The sequence below is a fragment of the Fringilla coelebs genome (genome assembly GCF_963513975.1).
Source record: "Fringilla coelebs genome assembly, chromosome: 14".
Taxonomy (NCBI): domain Eukaryota; kingdom Metazoa; phylum Chordata; class Aves; order Passeriformes; family Fringillidae; genus Fringilla; species Fringilla coelebs.
The window spans coordinates 8,622,666-8,639,777 of NC_140040.1; the positions used below are offsets into that span (position 1 = coordinate 8,622,666).

Genomic DNA, 17,112 nt, shown 5'->3' on the forward strand with positions numbered 1-17,112 from the left:
GAAAGATAGGAGGAAGAAAAAGATGCCCACGATTTATAGCTGTTCCTGGCCAATTGCCTGAACACAGGCTGCCAGAACATATTTTCTCACAATTGTCAGGCAAAAATTGCTAGCACATTATGAGGATAACTTGCAGCAGTGTATTTGTTCTGGATTCAATTTTTGCCTTATTTAATTTTAATAGCTATAATAAAAAATCTTCAATAAATACAGCTGATCTGCAGAAGATACCTAATTAAAAAGGATGCCAGAGCCCAGTGCTCCGTCCCTTGTTCCCACAGCAACAGGAGCAGAGGAGAGCATGCAGGCAGAGAGGCAAAGGAGTGCTTTTCCTCCACTGAAGATCTGCTCCACTTCCCCTGAGGGAACTTCCCGGGGATTAAAGGCAAACACAGGATAGCCTTGCTTGCAAGAAAGAGGAGCAGCAATAGAAGCTCTTAGTGAGGTTTAGGTGGTGTGGCAGGAGAAATAACCCGAGCTGAGGGTCACAAAGAAGCCTGTGGTGGTGGTAAAGGCGTTTTAAGGAGTGCCCACACTCATCACCTCCAGCTGGGTGTGCATTGCCGTTCTGCACCCTGGCACTCCTCAGCACACACTGGGAGCACACAGACTGCTCCAGGTGGGCTCAGGGTGGAGCATCCAGGCTGGAGCAGCTCTGCACCAAGGCAGCACTGAGCACCAGCCCTCCTCAGGGAGATTCACTGGGCACAAATGGAACCTTTGCACGAAGTCATCCCCCAGCCCCTCCCTGCCTTTGAATGCAGTTTGGGAAATGCGGCACCGACACTCCCACCGAGGCAGCAGGACAAAACCAGGCCTTTTTTAATCTCAGTTATGGCAGTTATTTAATCTGCCAGGATACTATATCCAGTCAAGCTGCAAAAGTCCTTTCCAAGCACTGTGTATCTGTAAAAAAAACCAAAAAAACCAAAAAACAAACCCCCACCAAACCAAAATCCAACAAAACAAAAAACCCCCAACATTAGCAGAAGAAATATCGATTTGCTGTATCTGAAAAATTCCCTTTGAAAAGTAAGATGAGATATTAATGAGACAGATCAAAAATTGTTAAATCCTCAATGTCCATCACTTCCCTGACTTGCTGGTGAGGCCAGAGCCTTCCCTTTCCCATGTGCAGCCATTTCCATGCAGAACAGACCTTCCTGCAGGTTGCCCCCTCTCCTGACACAGGAGCCAGCACTCACAGCCACATCTCATCTCCACCAGCTCCTGGCTGCCCTGTGGCAGGGGCAGTGCCCCATTCCCCCCAACCTGCCCTGGTTTTGTCCCTGCCCTGGTCTCAGGTGCTCCTCTGCAGCCCAACCTCACAGACCCACAAGCAGCCCCTGGCTGTCCCCTCTGGAGTGTGCTCAGCTACCTGGCCCTTACCTCCCCTCTCAGGTTTGCTGCCACAAACCTGAGCCAGGCCAGAGGGACATCCCAGCACCTGGCCCAGACAAGGAGCTGGAATCAGCTCAGGCCTGTGTCATGAGCTCAGAAGAGATGTCAGGGCAGATTCCCATGGACAAGGAAAACACATGAATAGAATACAACTGAAATTGTAGGATACCTACAGCCACGTCACTGCAGGTCAGCAATCCTCGTGCTCCAGAAAAACCAGGGCAGGAACCACCACTTTTAGGGCACTATCAATAAAGCTTACATTTCTGGGGTCAGGTTTACAAGCAGGTAATAGCTCCATGAGTGTTTTATCATGCCCTTTGCTGGCCGTCCTTGTGCCATGCACACCCATTTGCTCTGCAGCCCCCAATTAAATCTCTCAACTTTGGCCCTGGAAAGAAACATCTTTAAAAACCCTCTCAGCTAATTGAGCAGCTTTTCAAAGTCTCCTTGGTCAACCACAATCCTTTCTTCCCACTCTGCACAACATGGTCATTAAATCCCTTACAATAATATATCTGTTTACTCCTGCCCAGCTGAAGCTTCTAATGAGGCTTGCAGAAGAAAACCCACATCTCCCAGTCCACGAAGAGAAGAAGAAAATAAACTCCACCTGTGGGGCAGACTGGGGGGGGTTCCAATGCCAAAGCTCTGCTCTGGTCTGCTCCTCCACACCAAGCACAGCAGAGAGCACAGTCAGCACTGGCCCAAGGGCTGACCCTCCTGCCCAGACACTGCTCAGGGAGGATGACCCTTCAGGTCAGCAGCATCATCTGAGTTTTTAACAGGCTGGGGTGTAGCCTAATATGCAAGTGTAAAAGCCAGAGTGTTTGGTGTCTGACTGATTCTGAGGTTGAAATCCATTTATTGCTGATGCAGAAATGTCAGGAAGCCCTGGAGGTTGCAGCAGTTAATGGCTTTTACCATGGGATTCGCTCAGCAGCTGAATTTTTGAGAAAGAGCGGAAAGAAAGGCTCAGCAGCCATGAGAAGGGATGGTGCTGGGCACAAAAGGCAGCCAGGAGCTGCCAGCACAGCCCTGGAGTGCAGCACCATGTGCTTAAATATATTTCACAGGCACAAGGCAGCAAGCACCACAGGCAGCAAGCAGGAGGCCAAACACTAAATAAAGCTGATTGTCAAAGTTTTTCTTTAAGTCAGGTTTGATATTCCAGCCGCAGGTTTTACAGCAAAAGGGCAAGGACACAGGGGATGGCTGCCTGCACTGCAAAGTGCCTTGAATAGTGAGCAAAGGGCAGTCAGGAACCTGGGCTGCCAGAGCCCAGCTGCAGGGTCAGTGAGCCAGCTGCACTCTGCTCCCACCGAGGAACATTCCCAGCTCCTTATAACCCTGCTGCCCCATTCCCTGCTCCTGGTGCTCACCCTGGCACCAGCAGTGCCTCCGTGCCCGCTGCAATGAAGGATCTCAGAGCACTTTCTATTTTGGCTGCCTGTTCTCCCAGCAGGAAAAGGCTTCAGGAACAGGACAACAGAAATTACAGTTTTGGACAGTCATGGGCCATAAATCGATGCTGTGCAGAAATAGGTGGAATATGGGAATTTCTGTTGTGGAAATTAAAAGGTTTTGTGCTGTCACATCATTGACTTGAGTTCTTGGGGGTTTCTGGGCTGAATCCTAACCTTGCCCAGCTCAAACCTTCTCTGGCTTAAGCCTGGCACTAAGCAAGCCACATGTGGGCCTTGGTTAAAGCCAGGCTGCTGCATAACTCAGCCTGTAGCACTGAGGGTGCAATTGTTAACAAAGTCATAACCCAGCGCACCCAATTCAAGGTCTGCCCTGAAGAATTAAGGTAATTGAGTAAAAAAAAAAAAATCCACCCCATGATTCTAACATGAATTTGCTAACAAGCAACAGGAAGTGACTTCAGAAGAAAAACAGATCCTGAAAAACTCCCAGCTCTTCATTTCTGCTGCACACAGCATGCAGCAGACACCCTCAAATCTTTGAAGAATGAAAAAGGCAGCCCTGAAAGGGCAAGAGCAGCTGGGAAGTGTCCTTTCGAGCCAGTCAATGATGAAAATCAAATCACAGCATCTTTTCCTAGGTTCACAGTGATAAAGGGGGGATAGAAGTACTGGACACATGTAATGACAGCCTGTAGAGCATGGCCAGCAGCCACCTTTCTCAATTATCTCAAAATTCATCATCTGGTGGATAGGTTTGTTTATTATTTTGGGAACAGCATGTCCCAATTCAAGCAGATGTCCTCCCTTCCAAATCATGTGCTGTGAGCTTTGCAAGGACTTGGAAGCGTAACTGAGAGACCTTGGGGATGACAGAGGAGTCCAAAAAACTGAGAACAAATTCAAACTTTCTCCTTGTAAATAAAGGTCACTGCGCAGCCTTAGGAGGCGCTTTTTGGATTGTCACATGAAATCCAGACTATCTAAATGCAAATCTTTTCTCATTTACTTAAAAGATGAAGATAAATGCATTCAGACTGGTCATCTGGCCATGGGAGACCTATCAGATTTATCCACAGTAACAAAGCCTGCTTCATCACTGGATTTTTCTACTTATATGTGGGTGGCTGCTAATACTGGCTTTGTTATACAAGAACTATAAATATTCTCACTGAGAACTAATGACTTAATTTAGATGCACCAGCAGGATACAAATAGCTCAAGGTTTTCCCAGCACATGAGGAGCAGTGGCCATGCAGAAGGTAATTACCTGGCTCTAGAAATAAGTGGTTTTGAAGAGTGATAACCCATTAAGACAGGAACTTCAGAACACCCAAGAGCTCTCAGCTGAAGCACAATTCACCACAGGGCTCGTGGCTGTGGAAGGGAGGGTTATGTGTGCAACAAGAAGCCTGTGAGGTGTTCAGGGGCTTTTTATTCTGATACCATTTATGTCTATATGGTGACACTTAGGACATGCCTTCTTGAACATTATGAAGGACTTGAGTTCTTGAACATCTCAGGCTGGGGCTGAGAGATGTGCCTGAGGATTTTCATTCGCTTGGTTTTGTTTTTCTGCCTTTTCCCGGCTTTTGGAGCCTGTGAGGTCCCCAAGGGGTCAGCAGTGCCACCAGGCAGAGCAGCAGTGCCACTTTCTGTGTAGGCAGCAGAGCTCCCTCTCCTCCCAGGGGCACAGCCCCACTCACAGCTGGCCAGGCTCCTTGGCCAGTTTGTGGGGATGCTGATGTGCAAAGCCATCTGTGTTCCCTTCTTCTCCATGTGCCCCCGTGGTTTGTAGTGCAATTTGCTATGAGACTTGAAGCACTGGGATGTGCAGACCTTTCCTTACACAGAAGAGCAGCATAAATCTCATTTAATGAGCTCTTAAGTGACTAACAGAAATCTGTGAGCAGCTATTTAAAGGACGAGCCCTACTGGGATAGGAATGGGCACAATGCCATTGCCCTCATGGCTCTTAACCAAGAAGCCCTTTCCAAACACCAGTTCCTGCTTCATTCATGCTTCCCTTTTTTCCTTTATTAGCTCTGCTACGTCCTCTGCAGGCCTTCAGCTGATCATTCACATCACTGGAAACTGAAACCTCCTCTCAGCATTTGTACTCTGGATTTCTTCTCACTTCACTGGATTTCATTTCGGATAGCAGAAGCTATTCAGGACAGCATGCACTGGATGGCTTCATTCCCATCCTTCTCTAGATAGAATTTGAAGGGAGAACCAGAACAGGCTGGGCTCAGCCTTGGTGCAGAAATCACAAGGACAGAAATCACAAGGAAGATGCCCGGGTGGCTGAACCCCAGTACTAACCCATCACTGGTCACTATCAGGCTGAACCCCAGCACTAACCCATCACTGGTCACTATCAGGTGCCCCACTGCCAGCTCCTCCTGCCATTTCCTGCAGGAGTTTTATACCCAAGGTTTTGGCAGATTTCCTTCTGCAGCTCTCCTCTTCCAGGGCAGAGGTCCAGGGGAAGCCAGCTGAAGCTCCATTGCCTGGGAGGTCAGACCTGAGGGTGGCACAGACCATGGCCATTGCCATGATCTGATAATGACCAAACCCCACCAAACCAAAGCCCAGACCAAAGCTGGCTGCACTTTGCATTGAGTTACACTCTAGGCATGGGGGCTGGGTAGCTGCAGTGAGTTGGAGATTTCCAGATAAAACATCAGTTTTTGGGAAGATGCTTATCTATAATGGATTGTTAGCAGTTAGACTGTTCTGCCAAAATAAAACTCTTTTAATCTTTCAAAGAGAACCCTGGGCTATTTAATTGATTAGCAGTGTTCTAATGAGAGGATTAAGTGCACAGTAGATAACTGAGATGATTGGCAGCTCTACTGCACCAGCCTAAAACAAGATGCTTCCTTTTTCCCAGCACATTCCAAAATTAAATGATTAACTATTGTTTACTGGGACTGGGAGGATTACAAGACAGTAGGTGGATTTATTAGCAGAGAAAGGAAAAACACTCCTACACAAAAGAAAAAGATTATTTTGAATGACTAACAGCCATGCCCCTGCAAAGCATGACTAGAACTAACAGAGTTATTCACTCCCAGGTTACACTCCAGCCCTTCTCCCTTTTTCAGACCATTTGTCAGTTTATCCAGTTATCTCCAATGTGCTCAGCATTTCCAGGTGTCTAATGCAGACCATTTCCTGAGTTTATCATGTAGATACAAAACTACTTGATGTTGTCACTGGGGAAAAGGTTGGGAACTTAGCTCACGTTATAGACAGAATCTCACTCCTCTGGAGCAGGAAACCAAGATGTCTTTTAACAAGCAGGAGCTGCTTCATTAGCAGCCTTTTAGTACATGTAGGCACTGAATGCAATCACCCAAATACAAGTACCTGAAAATGGCAGGGGAAATAACGTGGTTTAGCATCTTGCAGCAAGAACATCCAATTTTACATGATTTATGTGAGAAGGTTTGGAAGAAAGGGGGAGGAGGAAGATGCTCTTAAATTCAAGCTATCAGGCTCCATAGTTACTGTGCCTGAACCAGCCACTCTGCTTTAACACAATATGTACCATTTTTACCAGGCTGGGGAAAAAAAAATCAAGATGCTGAAAAGATTTCCAAATTTATGACCTCTTGACTGCACATTAAATGACACTGCTCCTTAATCTTACAATCCCTTCCTTTGCCTTTTAGGTAAGCCTCTAACCATCTGATCTCTGCATGGAAAAAGTTGAATAAGATGTTGCAGCTAAACCAGATGTCAAGAGCCAAAGTTTTGTTCAGATTTTTCCTACCCAGGTCTGTGAGAGTGGCTTTGGCACAGCTGAGGAAAGCCAGGGTTGCCAGCTGTGGGTGAAGCCCTCCCTGCCCTGGGAGCTCTCCCCAGCGTGCCCCATCACACAGCACTGGGTGAGGATCCATCAGAACAGCAAAGTCCCTGCCAGACAGGAATCTCTGTAGCTGTGGACACCACAGAAGGGTGTGAACAGAGTAAAATATTTTGGTAATCTGAGGACTTGTGTTTTCAACAGTCTGTCCAGGGCTCAGGGCCCCATCCTGGGATTCTGACAAAAATGAAAATGTGAGATTTTCGTTTTTCCTCAGAGGGCTGTGCACAGCACCTGCTGTGAGACATAAAAGCAGCAGGCTGATGCTTCCACTGTTCCTTGGAGCTGTAACTGGCAAAGCCATGAATAGGCTGAATTTCAACAAATCAATAAATTAAAGTCCAGAATGTCACAGAGAAATAGTGAAAAAGAGATCCCCAGGGATACGAAATACAAAGATATTACCTCTGGCTCTGGAAACCTCTGAGCCCTGGTTTTCAGAGAGGCTGTACCAATGGAAATATTCTTGCACATCTCCTGCAGCAGCTGCTGTGAGCTGCAGGAGGCTGGAGAGGAGCTGTGGGGAGCTGTGATCCCAAAAGGCTGCAGAGGAACACACTGAGCTAATTATAGTGGGGGGCAAACTCTGTTCTCCAGAGTGCGTCAGAGGTGAATGGCTGGTGAAACTGGTCACCATGGCTAGCAAGTGCTGTGTCAAGGAAAAAGCAGCATCTGAATGAATGTGAGGAGGAGCCCTGGAGGATGTGCAGTCCTGCAGAGGAGAGCCCCAGGGTCACAGTCCCTGCCCCAAGGACTGAGGGCAGGGATGCCCAGAGTGACACGTGCCCCACAGTGCCCCAGAGTGCCCCAGAGTGCCCCAGAGTGCCACAGGCAGGGGCCAGCCCGGGGACAGAGGTGCCACTGAGCCCCAGCTGCTTTGTGCCAGCCTGTGCCCTGGGTCCATGGAAAGGGAAGGGCAGCCCCAGCCCCATGGAGAGCAAACCCTGGAGCTGCAGGTCCTGTGCACTGCCAGCCCCAGGAGGGGGAGCAGAGGTGGAGAAAGCTCCTTCACCAAAGAGCACCTGGCCTTCCTTAAGGGATGCAGCTCTTCTCCCTGCAGTGCCCACGGAGGGTCAGGAGAGGCAGGACGATTTACCTTCTCTGCCTGTGCTCAGGGGTGTTGGTTTCCTCACCCCCTGCTCTCACCCTTGGCAGCTCAAACACCTGCCCAGCTCCATCTCTGAAGTCAGACAGCCTGGTGCCAAGAGCATAAACTCATTTCTTCCTCTCCACTCTCCTTGCATCACACAACTGCTCAGCTTTTCTCAGCGGCAACTTCAATATCTCGTTACTCTCTCAGTTGCCATAACCAAGGGCCCACAGTTACTTAGAATTTACTTCTTATTTTGAGCCAGCTGGCAGCACCCTCCTTACCCAGGGGCAGTCAGGATACCTGATTTCTGCTGGGGCTCATGGATGGGTATCTCCCTTTTAATGGGAGATACAACCCATGAAGAGGAGGAGGAGAAGAACCAAACTCTCCCCTGCAACCCTCCCACACGTCCCTCTGCAACACACAGAGCTTTGATGCACATTTAACTTTCTTCTTCTACAACAGGGAAAGAACAGATACCAGCTCTGGGGATTCTATCTAAAATAAAACTGCTTTTCAGGGTATGGAAAGATCCTGGGGTTGGGCCCACTGACTCTTCTTTCCTTAAGCTTGCTATCTTTCCAGTTCTCCCTTTCCAAGTCATTTAATGAAGACTCATCCAGTTATTCCAAATGTAAGGGCTTGGCTGGGCTCAGGGCAGGTGTTCAGCTTTCCCCAGGCACAGATGAAAACACACTTCAATCTGTGCTGCTCTTGGCTGTGTGGGTCCAGTCCCTCAGCAGCCAAACTATTCATATTCCCAAGTTAGGTTCGTTTTGCAAAGCTACTTCAAGCTTACCAAGGGGTGGATCCTCATTTGGCACTTACCTGTGATTTATTTTTATATTGTTTTTGTGAAATTGCTCTTAATCTGGTGGATTCTGCCACGCCAACTTGCATACCAGGATCACCTCTGCTCTCAGAATATCTATTCCAAAAAAATCCCAAACCCTTTTCTGATGTTTTGAGTGTATCAGTGTCAGATGCAGAAATCTGAGCAACATTTAAACACTTGGATGTTACTATCAGGAAAAACAGTAATACTGACAATAGTCCAATCAAGAAATGAAGTATGAATGCACAGACTTACCATTTTTGTCAGCTCTTCTGAAAATCTAGAATTGAAAGAGAGAGAGAAATGTGTTTACTGTGTTGTCCAGCATGGGGGTGAAGCCCTTTGCACCAGGACCATGCCCAGCCCCACACACAGGGCATGTTCAAGTGCTCCAACCCCTCAAGACCCAATTCAGTCTTTACTGAACTCACCCTCCCCAAGACTCAGCTCATTTCCCCCAGAGCAACACAAATTACTGCTGGAATAACTGCTGGAAATGCTTTCAGCACCTCCCTCACTTAAGAAAGCTGCAACCATGAATCCAACATCAGAAAAATACACACTAAAAAAAAAATCCCAACAGCCATGCAGCCAGTCCAGACAATTACTCTGGAGTCAATAAAATCTCTTAAACCACGTTTCACAGCTCTGCACTTCTGAAAAAAAATTATTTACACCATTTTTTTTTTAAAGCAAGTCTCCTGCGTGGGAAGGAGATTATATTTAGACTTAAAACTCCAGTGTGGAGGAAGAGCCCACAGAGAGGAATCAAATAGCCATTTCAGAAGGAGAAAAATGGCAATAACGTGTAGGGCTTGCCAGGGAGAAAGAGAGCAGAAACAACTGTGATTTTTTTCAGCAGTCTCATCTGAGGAGTTGTCCCCCAGCACTGGTACCAAACCCAGCTGGTCACTTGGAGGGCCCTTGCTCTAACTGGGTTTTTAAACACACACACTGATCACACATTCATCAGCTAACCCCACTCACTTGATGCATCTGTGTTACTGCAATTTACACAGTCACACCCCTTAACAAAAATCCTCTCATGGATCTTTGGGGTCCCTCCTCAACATCTGGAGTCCTTTGTAGGTGGCTGCTCCTCAACCCCCACTTTTGAGTAAGCCAAATATCTTTGTTTTGCATAACTTCTACTTCGTCACCCCTGCGGAGCTGAGCTGCCATCCTGCCTGTGTTTTGCATGACTTCTGCATCCCTAAATTACATCCTTCATCTGCTTCTCCAGGGCTGTGCTGTTTTGCTCTACTGACCTTGCCCACAAAATGCAATTAATAGCAAAAGGCCTGTGCAAAGGCTGGAAATTTACAGGTGCCTGCCAAAAGTGGCCACAGGTTGGCCATAAATTACCAAAAAATTAACATGGGCAGAAAAGGTAAAATATTCTCATCGTCTTTTCAGGCCTGACCCTATTAATTTGAGGAAGAACAGAGATTTTAGTTGTACAAAGAAATTTCCCTGAGGAGGGAATAAAAACACCAGCAAGACAGATCAGAGTCAGCCATAAAATAGAATCTCATATTTTCTGGGTCACAAAACTATTAAATAAAAAAAAAAATCAGAAGAGAAATTGCTGCACAAAACAAGAACCCCAAGAGACAAATTGAATTGCAGAATATGCTATTTCACTGAAGATGGCTTAATTAAGGAACATTAATCATTCTTTTGTCCAAAGTCCTTGTGAGGCTCTGCAGCCTGGGGCAGAGTCAAAGCAGGACTTTCTGGTGTACTTCAGCAGAGGCAGAACCCCTCTGCCTGAGCCAAACCAAAGTGTTGGAGCCACAGGAACTGCCTGCAAGGATTACAGCTTGTGACCACATCAAAACCCCTCCAGGCTGACCTCCATTTCATAAGAGCAATTAGAAGGTTTGGGAGGGAAACTCCAGCCTCCCTCCACACTTACAGATTTCATTGGTGCTAAATTTGGGGTTTGAAAGGCCAGCCAGTCATGGCTTGTCTCTGGGAAGAAGGAATAAAGCCCAGCAGGACCCCAGCGAGCTGCATGGCTTTAGCACACAGTCCCCACCTGAGCTCAGGGTGCCCTGCCCACTGTATGAGATATTCCTCTTCTCATGGCTTGGACACCCCAAATCCTCCCTCCCCATGAGCACCTCCAGATGAAGCAGCTCTCTTCCTGGGTGCTGGTTATTTCTGGGCTTTTTGTTTCATCAGCACATCCTTCTGCTGCTCTTCCCACTGCTTTGAAACCAAGGTATTGCAGCCAGTCTGACACAGCAGGAGCAAAGCCTGTCCTAAGGTCCCATGAGAGATCACCATCCCATGAAGCACAGCTGGCAGAGGGAGAAGGGGAAGGCAAAACCAACAGGAAAAATGTAAATTAAAGCAGGGGAAAGGCTCAACCTGCAGTGCTCTGCTCCATGGAGCTGTTTATCTTGCAAGGAATACTCGGAGCAACAGGAAAAAAAATTAAGAAATGGAAGAAATGTTTAGAAATGGAAGTATTTATATCCAACTTCCCTAAGTGATTATTTTAGGGCTTTAAGTCTCTCAGATAGTCCCTAAAGTATGACTATTAGTAAATGAACATGTTGATGTGTTGATGAAAGATCACATTGGTGGCTGTGTTACTTATCAAAGTTTATTCTACAGGCCCAAGCTGCTTGGCTTTTTGATTGCTAATGAGCAGGATTTATTCTTTCAACTTAATTGAACCACCTAAAATTTGCACACATAAAAAAAATAAAAAACAACATAAACTGGGACACCTGGAGGGAAAAAACAATTTAAGACAAAGTCATCTGTCAGCACAGGCAGGCACTGCATCAAGGTATGAGCACTGGAATGAGCATCGGGAGGCTGATAAAGATGTAATGTAGTCTGTGATAGCTTGGCAGTGCTGCCAAAAATGCTGCTGCTGTGAAGAGCCAGGATTTATGTTCTAGCTCAGCACAGTGCCCTCCCCCACACAGCCCAAAGACAGACACCCCCTGCTCAGGTCTTGGATTAGTTGTTCCCCTGTGGGAAGGAGGTGGTGAGCTTCCCATGAGGGAAAGGTTTGAGATCTGGGGATGGAAGGGAAACCACAGCCCCTCACAGCTTCCCTAGGGCCACGAGCAGACCCGGGATGGTGCCAGGCTCACAGGGAGCTGGGAGCAACCACAGCTCCCCCCAGCCCCAGAAGGAGGGAACACCAGTGGGGCTGCTGAGCCATCTCCAAGCAGAGCGCAGAGCGCACCCAGCCCTGCCGGCGCCAGCAGCTCCATCCCCACTCGGCAGCAGAGTCAGGCTCAGGCTCAGCCAAGGCAGCAGCGAGAGGTCAGCAGAGAGGGGCCAATGAATGATGGATGGAGAGGGGCCCTGTCCTGCCCACCCCGGCAGCAATTGGCTCCCTGTGCCTGCACGTGGCCCAGGACGTCCCCTGGCTCAGCCTGGCCAGGGATGCTCTTTCCGCTCCATCACTCCCTGTTCCCGGCCGTGGGGCAGCGCAGGATCTCGGATGGGAAATGAGGAATTATCCACTTCAAGTGCCACAGCAACCATCTCCCCCATCAGCTGTGCTTTGAAGCTATTAAGCAAAGCTCCTGAAGCACAGGCTCAGTCCCACAGTGAGCCCACAGGATGCCCACAATATGGGCATTAACCCATTTCATAGGATTTATACAGGCAAGGCATTCAGCTTGCTGTCTGTGGCACACTTAACCCATTTACCAGTGGTTTAGATGAATATAAACACTATTTTCTCTAAAGCAAAGAACTTCTGTCAAGATTTCCAATAGGTTTTCTCTAAATGTATGCTTTTGCTATTCTCTCAAATGGTTCCTATAGATATTTAACTGCCAGAAGTAAGTAATTCAAAACCCTGGTGGTAATAATAAACTTGAAAAAAAAATGATGGCTTCAAATTTAAACATTTAGTTCTACCTTCTCAAAGCTCCTGGATTAGAACATGCCACACTGGAGGCTGCTTAATGAAAGTTTTCTCACGAATTTTATTAAACTCACAATAGCACTCCCCTAAGAAGCCGAAGAATTATTAAAGGTTTGTGGAGTTTATAATCCCTTCACCAGGTTAATAAGATGTTGATTTAAAATAGAATGCAGCTGAGCTGAAATTCTGTTTTCCATCATAATCTGAGTGCAGAATAGAGGACAAACATAATCATGTCTCATGCATGAGGAAAGCCTACGGATGAGAAGGCATCCAGAGACCCACACAGAGCTAAAGATACGATTGATCCTCATACTGTGGTCCTGCATTCCTGCCCTGGCTTTCTGTTCCTCTCTCTGCAAGTCTTGACACTTCCTTTGGAGTCAAGACAAGGTTTTATATCAGGTATGGCCTTTACTTCTCAAACCTGAGGAATCTCCTCTCCTACAGCCTCTCTCTGCTGCTCTTTCTGGTGAAAATGTGAGAAAATAATGACCTGAAGCTTTGTCACTATAGACTGTGTCCTTAGACATCCTTAGGTTAATGAATGTTCCCCATGCAAGGAGAGAGGTTTTATTTTGTGTTTCAGTAAGGAATATGCCATTGGTGTAGAAACACTGTCCCATCTGCACTGGTTCCCCACAAAACAAGGCTGCTGCAGAGCTCCAGGTCTCTGGGCATTTTCCCACTTCAAAGCAGATCCTTTTCCCTTTTCCCTTCCTCCCCAAGAGAAGAGCAGCTGACACCGTGTCCCAGCCTCTGTTTTCACTCTTACCTTCTCTTTGGACTTCACCCAGCTGTCCTAAATTAAAGTTGCATGAGAGAGGTAAGAGCTGCAGCTGATGTTCTGACCTGCTGACGTTCAGCACCAGAAGTTACTTTTCTGTTCAGCTTCACTTCAAGCACCCACTTGCAAAGGCCTGGAGATCAGAGGAGCAGGGATGGGCTCTCCTGTGTGATCATGTACCTGGCAGAGAGCAGCTCCTGAAGGAGAGAGCCTGGCCTGCCCTGGCCCTCCTCTCCAGCTGTGCCTGCAGGTACAGCTCAAGGAAGATATCAAACCATGGATTTCACAAAGGGAGGATAAAGGAGCAGGAAAACAGCCCTCCCAGTTCACTCACAGTGAGAAGGTAAACAAGGACAAAGGAAGGGGAATGAAGCAACCTTGGGAAAAAAAAGAACCCAACAAACAAAATGAAAACAGAAGAAAAAAGGTCAAAACAGAAGAAGAGTGAGAAGGGATTCCTGGGATTCTTGTGGCTGCAAGAGGGCTGCTATTGAGGGCTGCCCTGGAAATCATGTCATTGACAGAACGGCTGGAAATGGCAGTTCTGGATGTACATTTGGAAATGCACCATTGGCACAACCCAAATTCTCTGTATCTTCCATCCAGAACCTCACCCAATCCCATGGGGCTGAAGAGGCACAAACCAGATTTGGCCACATAAGTGAGGTTTCAAGAGGAGCCGTAAGAATGAGAGATGGATTTGAAATTATCTTTCTGTCAAAAAATAAAAAATCAGATAAGGGTCAAAATTAGTTTTCAGCAAACAACAGGGTAGATAAAACAGAAAGTTTCATCTGGTCTGAAATGAATGGAACCATGTCCTTCAGATATGTTTGAAATCGAGCCAAAAATGAGTGCATTGTCCCCCTTGGCAAGAAAGGAGGCAGGGAGGCCAGTGCTGCCTGGGCTCACAGTGCTGCCTGGGGATGCTCATTCATAACCAAGGCTGACCCTTGTTTGAGATGCCAAGCAGGAGATGAGCTCTGAACCAGATGGAGCATCTCCAGCTGCAGCTGCTGTGGCTGGCCAGGCCTCAGGTGCTCTGGAGCTCACACCTCTGCTGTCAGCTCAGGCTCTTGGCAGTGACAGGGGGGCAGGAGGAGATGAGCAAGGGCAGCAGATCAGCCAGCTCTGAAGCACTCCCAGACAGAACAACACCTGCCTGCACATCTCCTGTGCCTCGAGGCCATCCACCCCAGCTCTGTGCTGCACATGCACTCATTCACACTCAGCAAATACAATCTCCCTTTGGCTCCCAGAGAGTACACACCCACATAATGTATCCTCCTTTCCATAAGCACTGTGACACTGAGGATTTGCTCTTGACTGGAAATGCCACCATCTCCTCTCGTGGGCTGGAGCAGCTCTGTGACAGGTTTTCATACAGGGGGTTTGTCCTTGTGGGTGCAGGCAGCATCAGACATCCTGTGTCCATCCCCAGCCTGTGCTGTGAGTGGCAATACCTGCTGCAGGTTGCACATGCTGCCAGCCCTGGGCTTGGGCTCCTGCAGCTGGAGCAGACCCAGAGGAGGCACCAGAGGGTGGGCACGGGATGGGTACAGACCCCTTGCTCAATCTCAGCCCCTTAGCATGATTTGACCAATGCTGTAAGAGCTGACCATTCATTCATTCATTCATTCATTCATTCATTCATTCATTCATTCTGAACTAGGAAACATTATTCAACCTTTTTTAATCCTTTACCTAAAAGGCCTGAGGTGAAGTAAAAGAAAAGCACAGAAGCCATCCCAGATTTCAGACTGATCCTCCAAGTGGCAGCAGCCAGGCTGAGGGCAGAGGACAGCTCACCCCTTTGTTGTGTTTTGTTCCTCTTCAGCCCTCAGTTTTGTCCCACAACAGCACAGTTGTGTTTCTTTGGTGGAAAGAGCACAAGGAAGTTTGTTCTGACACACCAGACACCCCTATGGAGGAGTCAGAACAAGAACGCTGGGGATGGATGAATTAAAAGAGAGCCAGAAGAGGAAGAAGAAGTGACTAAGGTACTATTAGTGTCAAAGCCATTTTACCTAATTCATAACCAAGCCCAAGCTTTCCCCTCCTCCCTCAGCCCCCAAGAAACTGCCCACATAGCACACCAGCTCATGGAAACGTGTCAGCTAAACACAAAATCTTACAGGTCTTTACTTCTTCCTCCCCCATGGAGAAGCTGCACTGCTGCATAGCTGGGACTGCTGCTTCCCCAGCACATCCATCAGCAAAAATGTGAAGGAGTTAAATGGAAAACAGGTTATCATCCCTGAGCATTCAGTGGGATGCTTGTTACTTTCATGCTAATGTGTGAAAATTAAGCTAAATAGGTGTTCCCTGTTTAAACCCTTTGTATGGAAGGGGGGTCTCGCAGTGCACTTGAAGAGCCCATTACAGCGAAGCCACAGCTTCAATTGCCTTTGCTATTGTGCCTGGAGAAAAAGGAGAAAATCAAGTTCTAAGGAAGGAGGGGAAAAAAAACCCCTAAGCTCTCAAATCTTATATTTCCAGAATCCATTTCTACTTTCAGCAGGTGAGAAAGGGCTCCCAGTACCATTGTGAAAGGGAAAAATGATCAGGAGCTGCACGCCCAGCTCTATTGTACTTCCCACTGAAATAATACAATGCTCTACTGTGTTTCCCATTCTGAAAGTTCATGACTCTTTTCCTAATCTCAAAGCGAAAAAAAAATCACTTAAAGATAGGGAAACTGAATGCATAAGATACCATTTTGGTGACAAAACACTCCTAAGTCAAGAAACCTCTTACGTAAATTTAACGTTGCCTCATAATTGCATTTGTGCTCTGAAACTCAGATTCCAAATTATTGTAAAATTTTGACAATTTCAGGACAGATTAAAAAACAAAACAAGCCAGAACCAAAACAAACAAAACCAATAAAAAAATAGAAAAAAATTCCCAGGAATTCCCTCCTGAACAAGTTAATTTAAAAGACATCTGGGTGTGAGTTGCTCTTGTTTCCCTGGAAGCTCACTCCCCCCGCCTGCAGCTGCCCACCTGCCGGCCCCCATCCATCCATCCTGCTCTCGAGCTGCTTTTGGCATCCCTCTAGAGACAACCATTCCTCAGGGAACCAACGTGCCTCTCAGCTCAGGTTGCTCAGAGATGGAAGAGTTTCAGCCTCTCCAACCCACGCCAATGCCTACGGGTTCAGCAAATTATTTACAAAGTGTAAGGGCTTGCCTTGAAGAGCTACTACTGCCTCTCCTTTCTCTGAGGAGAGCATGAGTTATCCTTTACTACAGCCAATGCTTCAGTAGTTTATTTTGCATTCATTACTTCTTTTTTTAATTCTTTTTTTTTTTTTTTTTAAGCTAGGAGATAGCAAAACAGAGGATCCATGTGTTTAATTACTGGATGCTGCAGAAAGACTGTAATTACACCATTTGCACTCCGGCTGATTCCACCCCGCTCTCCCAATTCATTTAAGTGCAAACAGCCTCGGCAGCTCCCTAATCAGAAGGTCTATAAATAGAGCACTGGAGGCACTGAGCACACCCCTACCAACCCCCCAAACCAGGACTGAGGACCTACAGTGCATCCTCAGGTGCAGGACCTGGGGAAGAGGCTGCAGAACCTGGGGCGCACACCCACGCTCAGCCCGTCCGGAGGGTGCAGGGAACGGGGCACCCCAAAGCCCAGCCGGCCCCGAGAGTTCCGAGTCCTGCCAGGGAGAAGGACACAGCCGCATCTCCGTGCCAGCCGGTAAAAAGGTGCGGGGCTCAGGAGAGGCAGTGCCGTACCCACCCCGCCCCGCACGCCCAGCCCGCTCCAGCCGATGCAGA

At 47.5% G+C, this 17,112-nt stretch overlaps 1 protein-coding gene across 1 annotated transcript in view; it reads right to left on the reverse strand.

Annotated features, from left to right (window-relative positions):
• NECAB2 (N-terminal EF-hand calcium binding protein 2) overlaps nucleotides 1–17,112 on the reverse strand; it is a gene marked incomplete at both ends in the record, with an annotated part of 69,201 nt that overhangs the window by 51,374 nt on the left and 715 nt on the right. Inside the window, one exon of the mRNA XM_084215459.1 lies at nucleotides 8,883–8,907. Coding sequence (XP_084071585.1) covers nucleotides 8,883–8,907 — 25 coding nt within the window. The remainder of the gene's footprint in view (nucleotides 1–8,882; nucleotides 8,908–17,112) is intronic.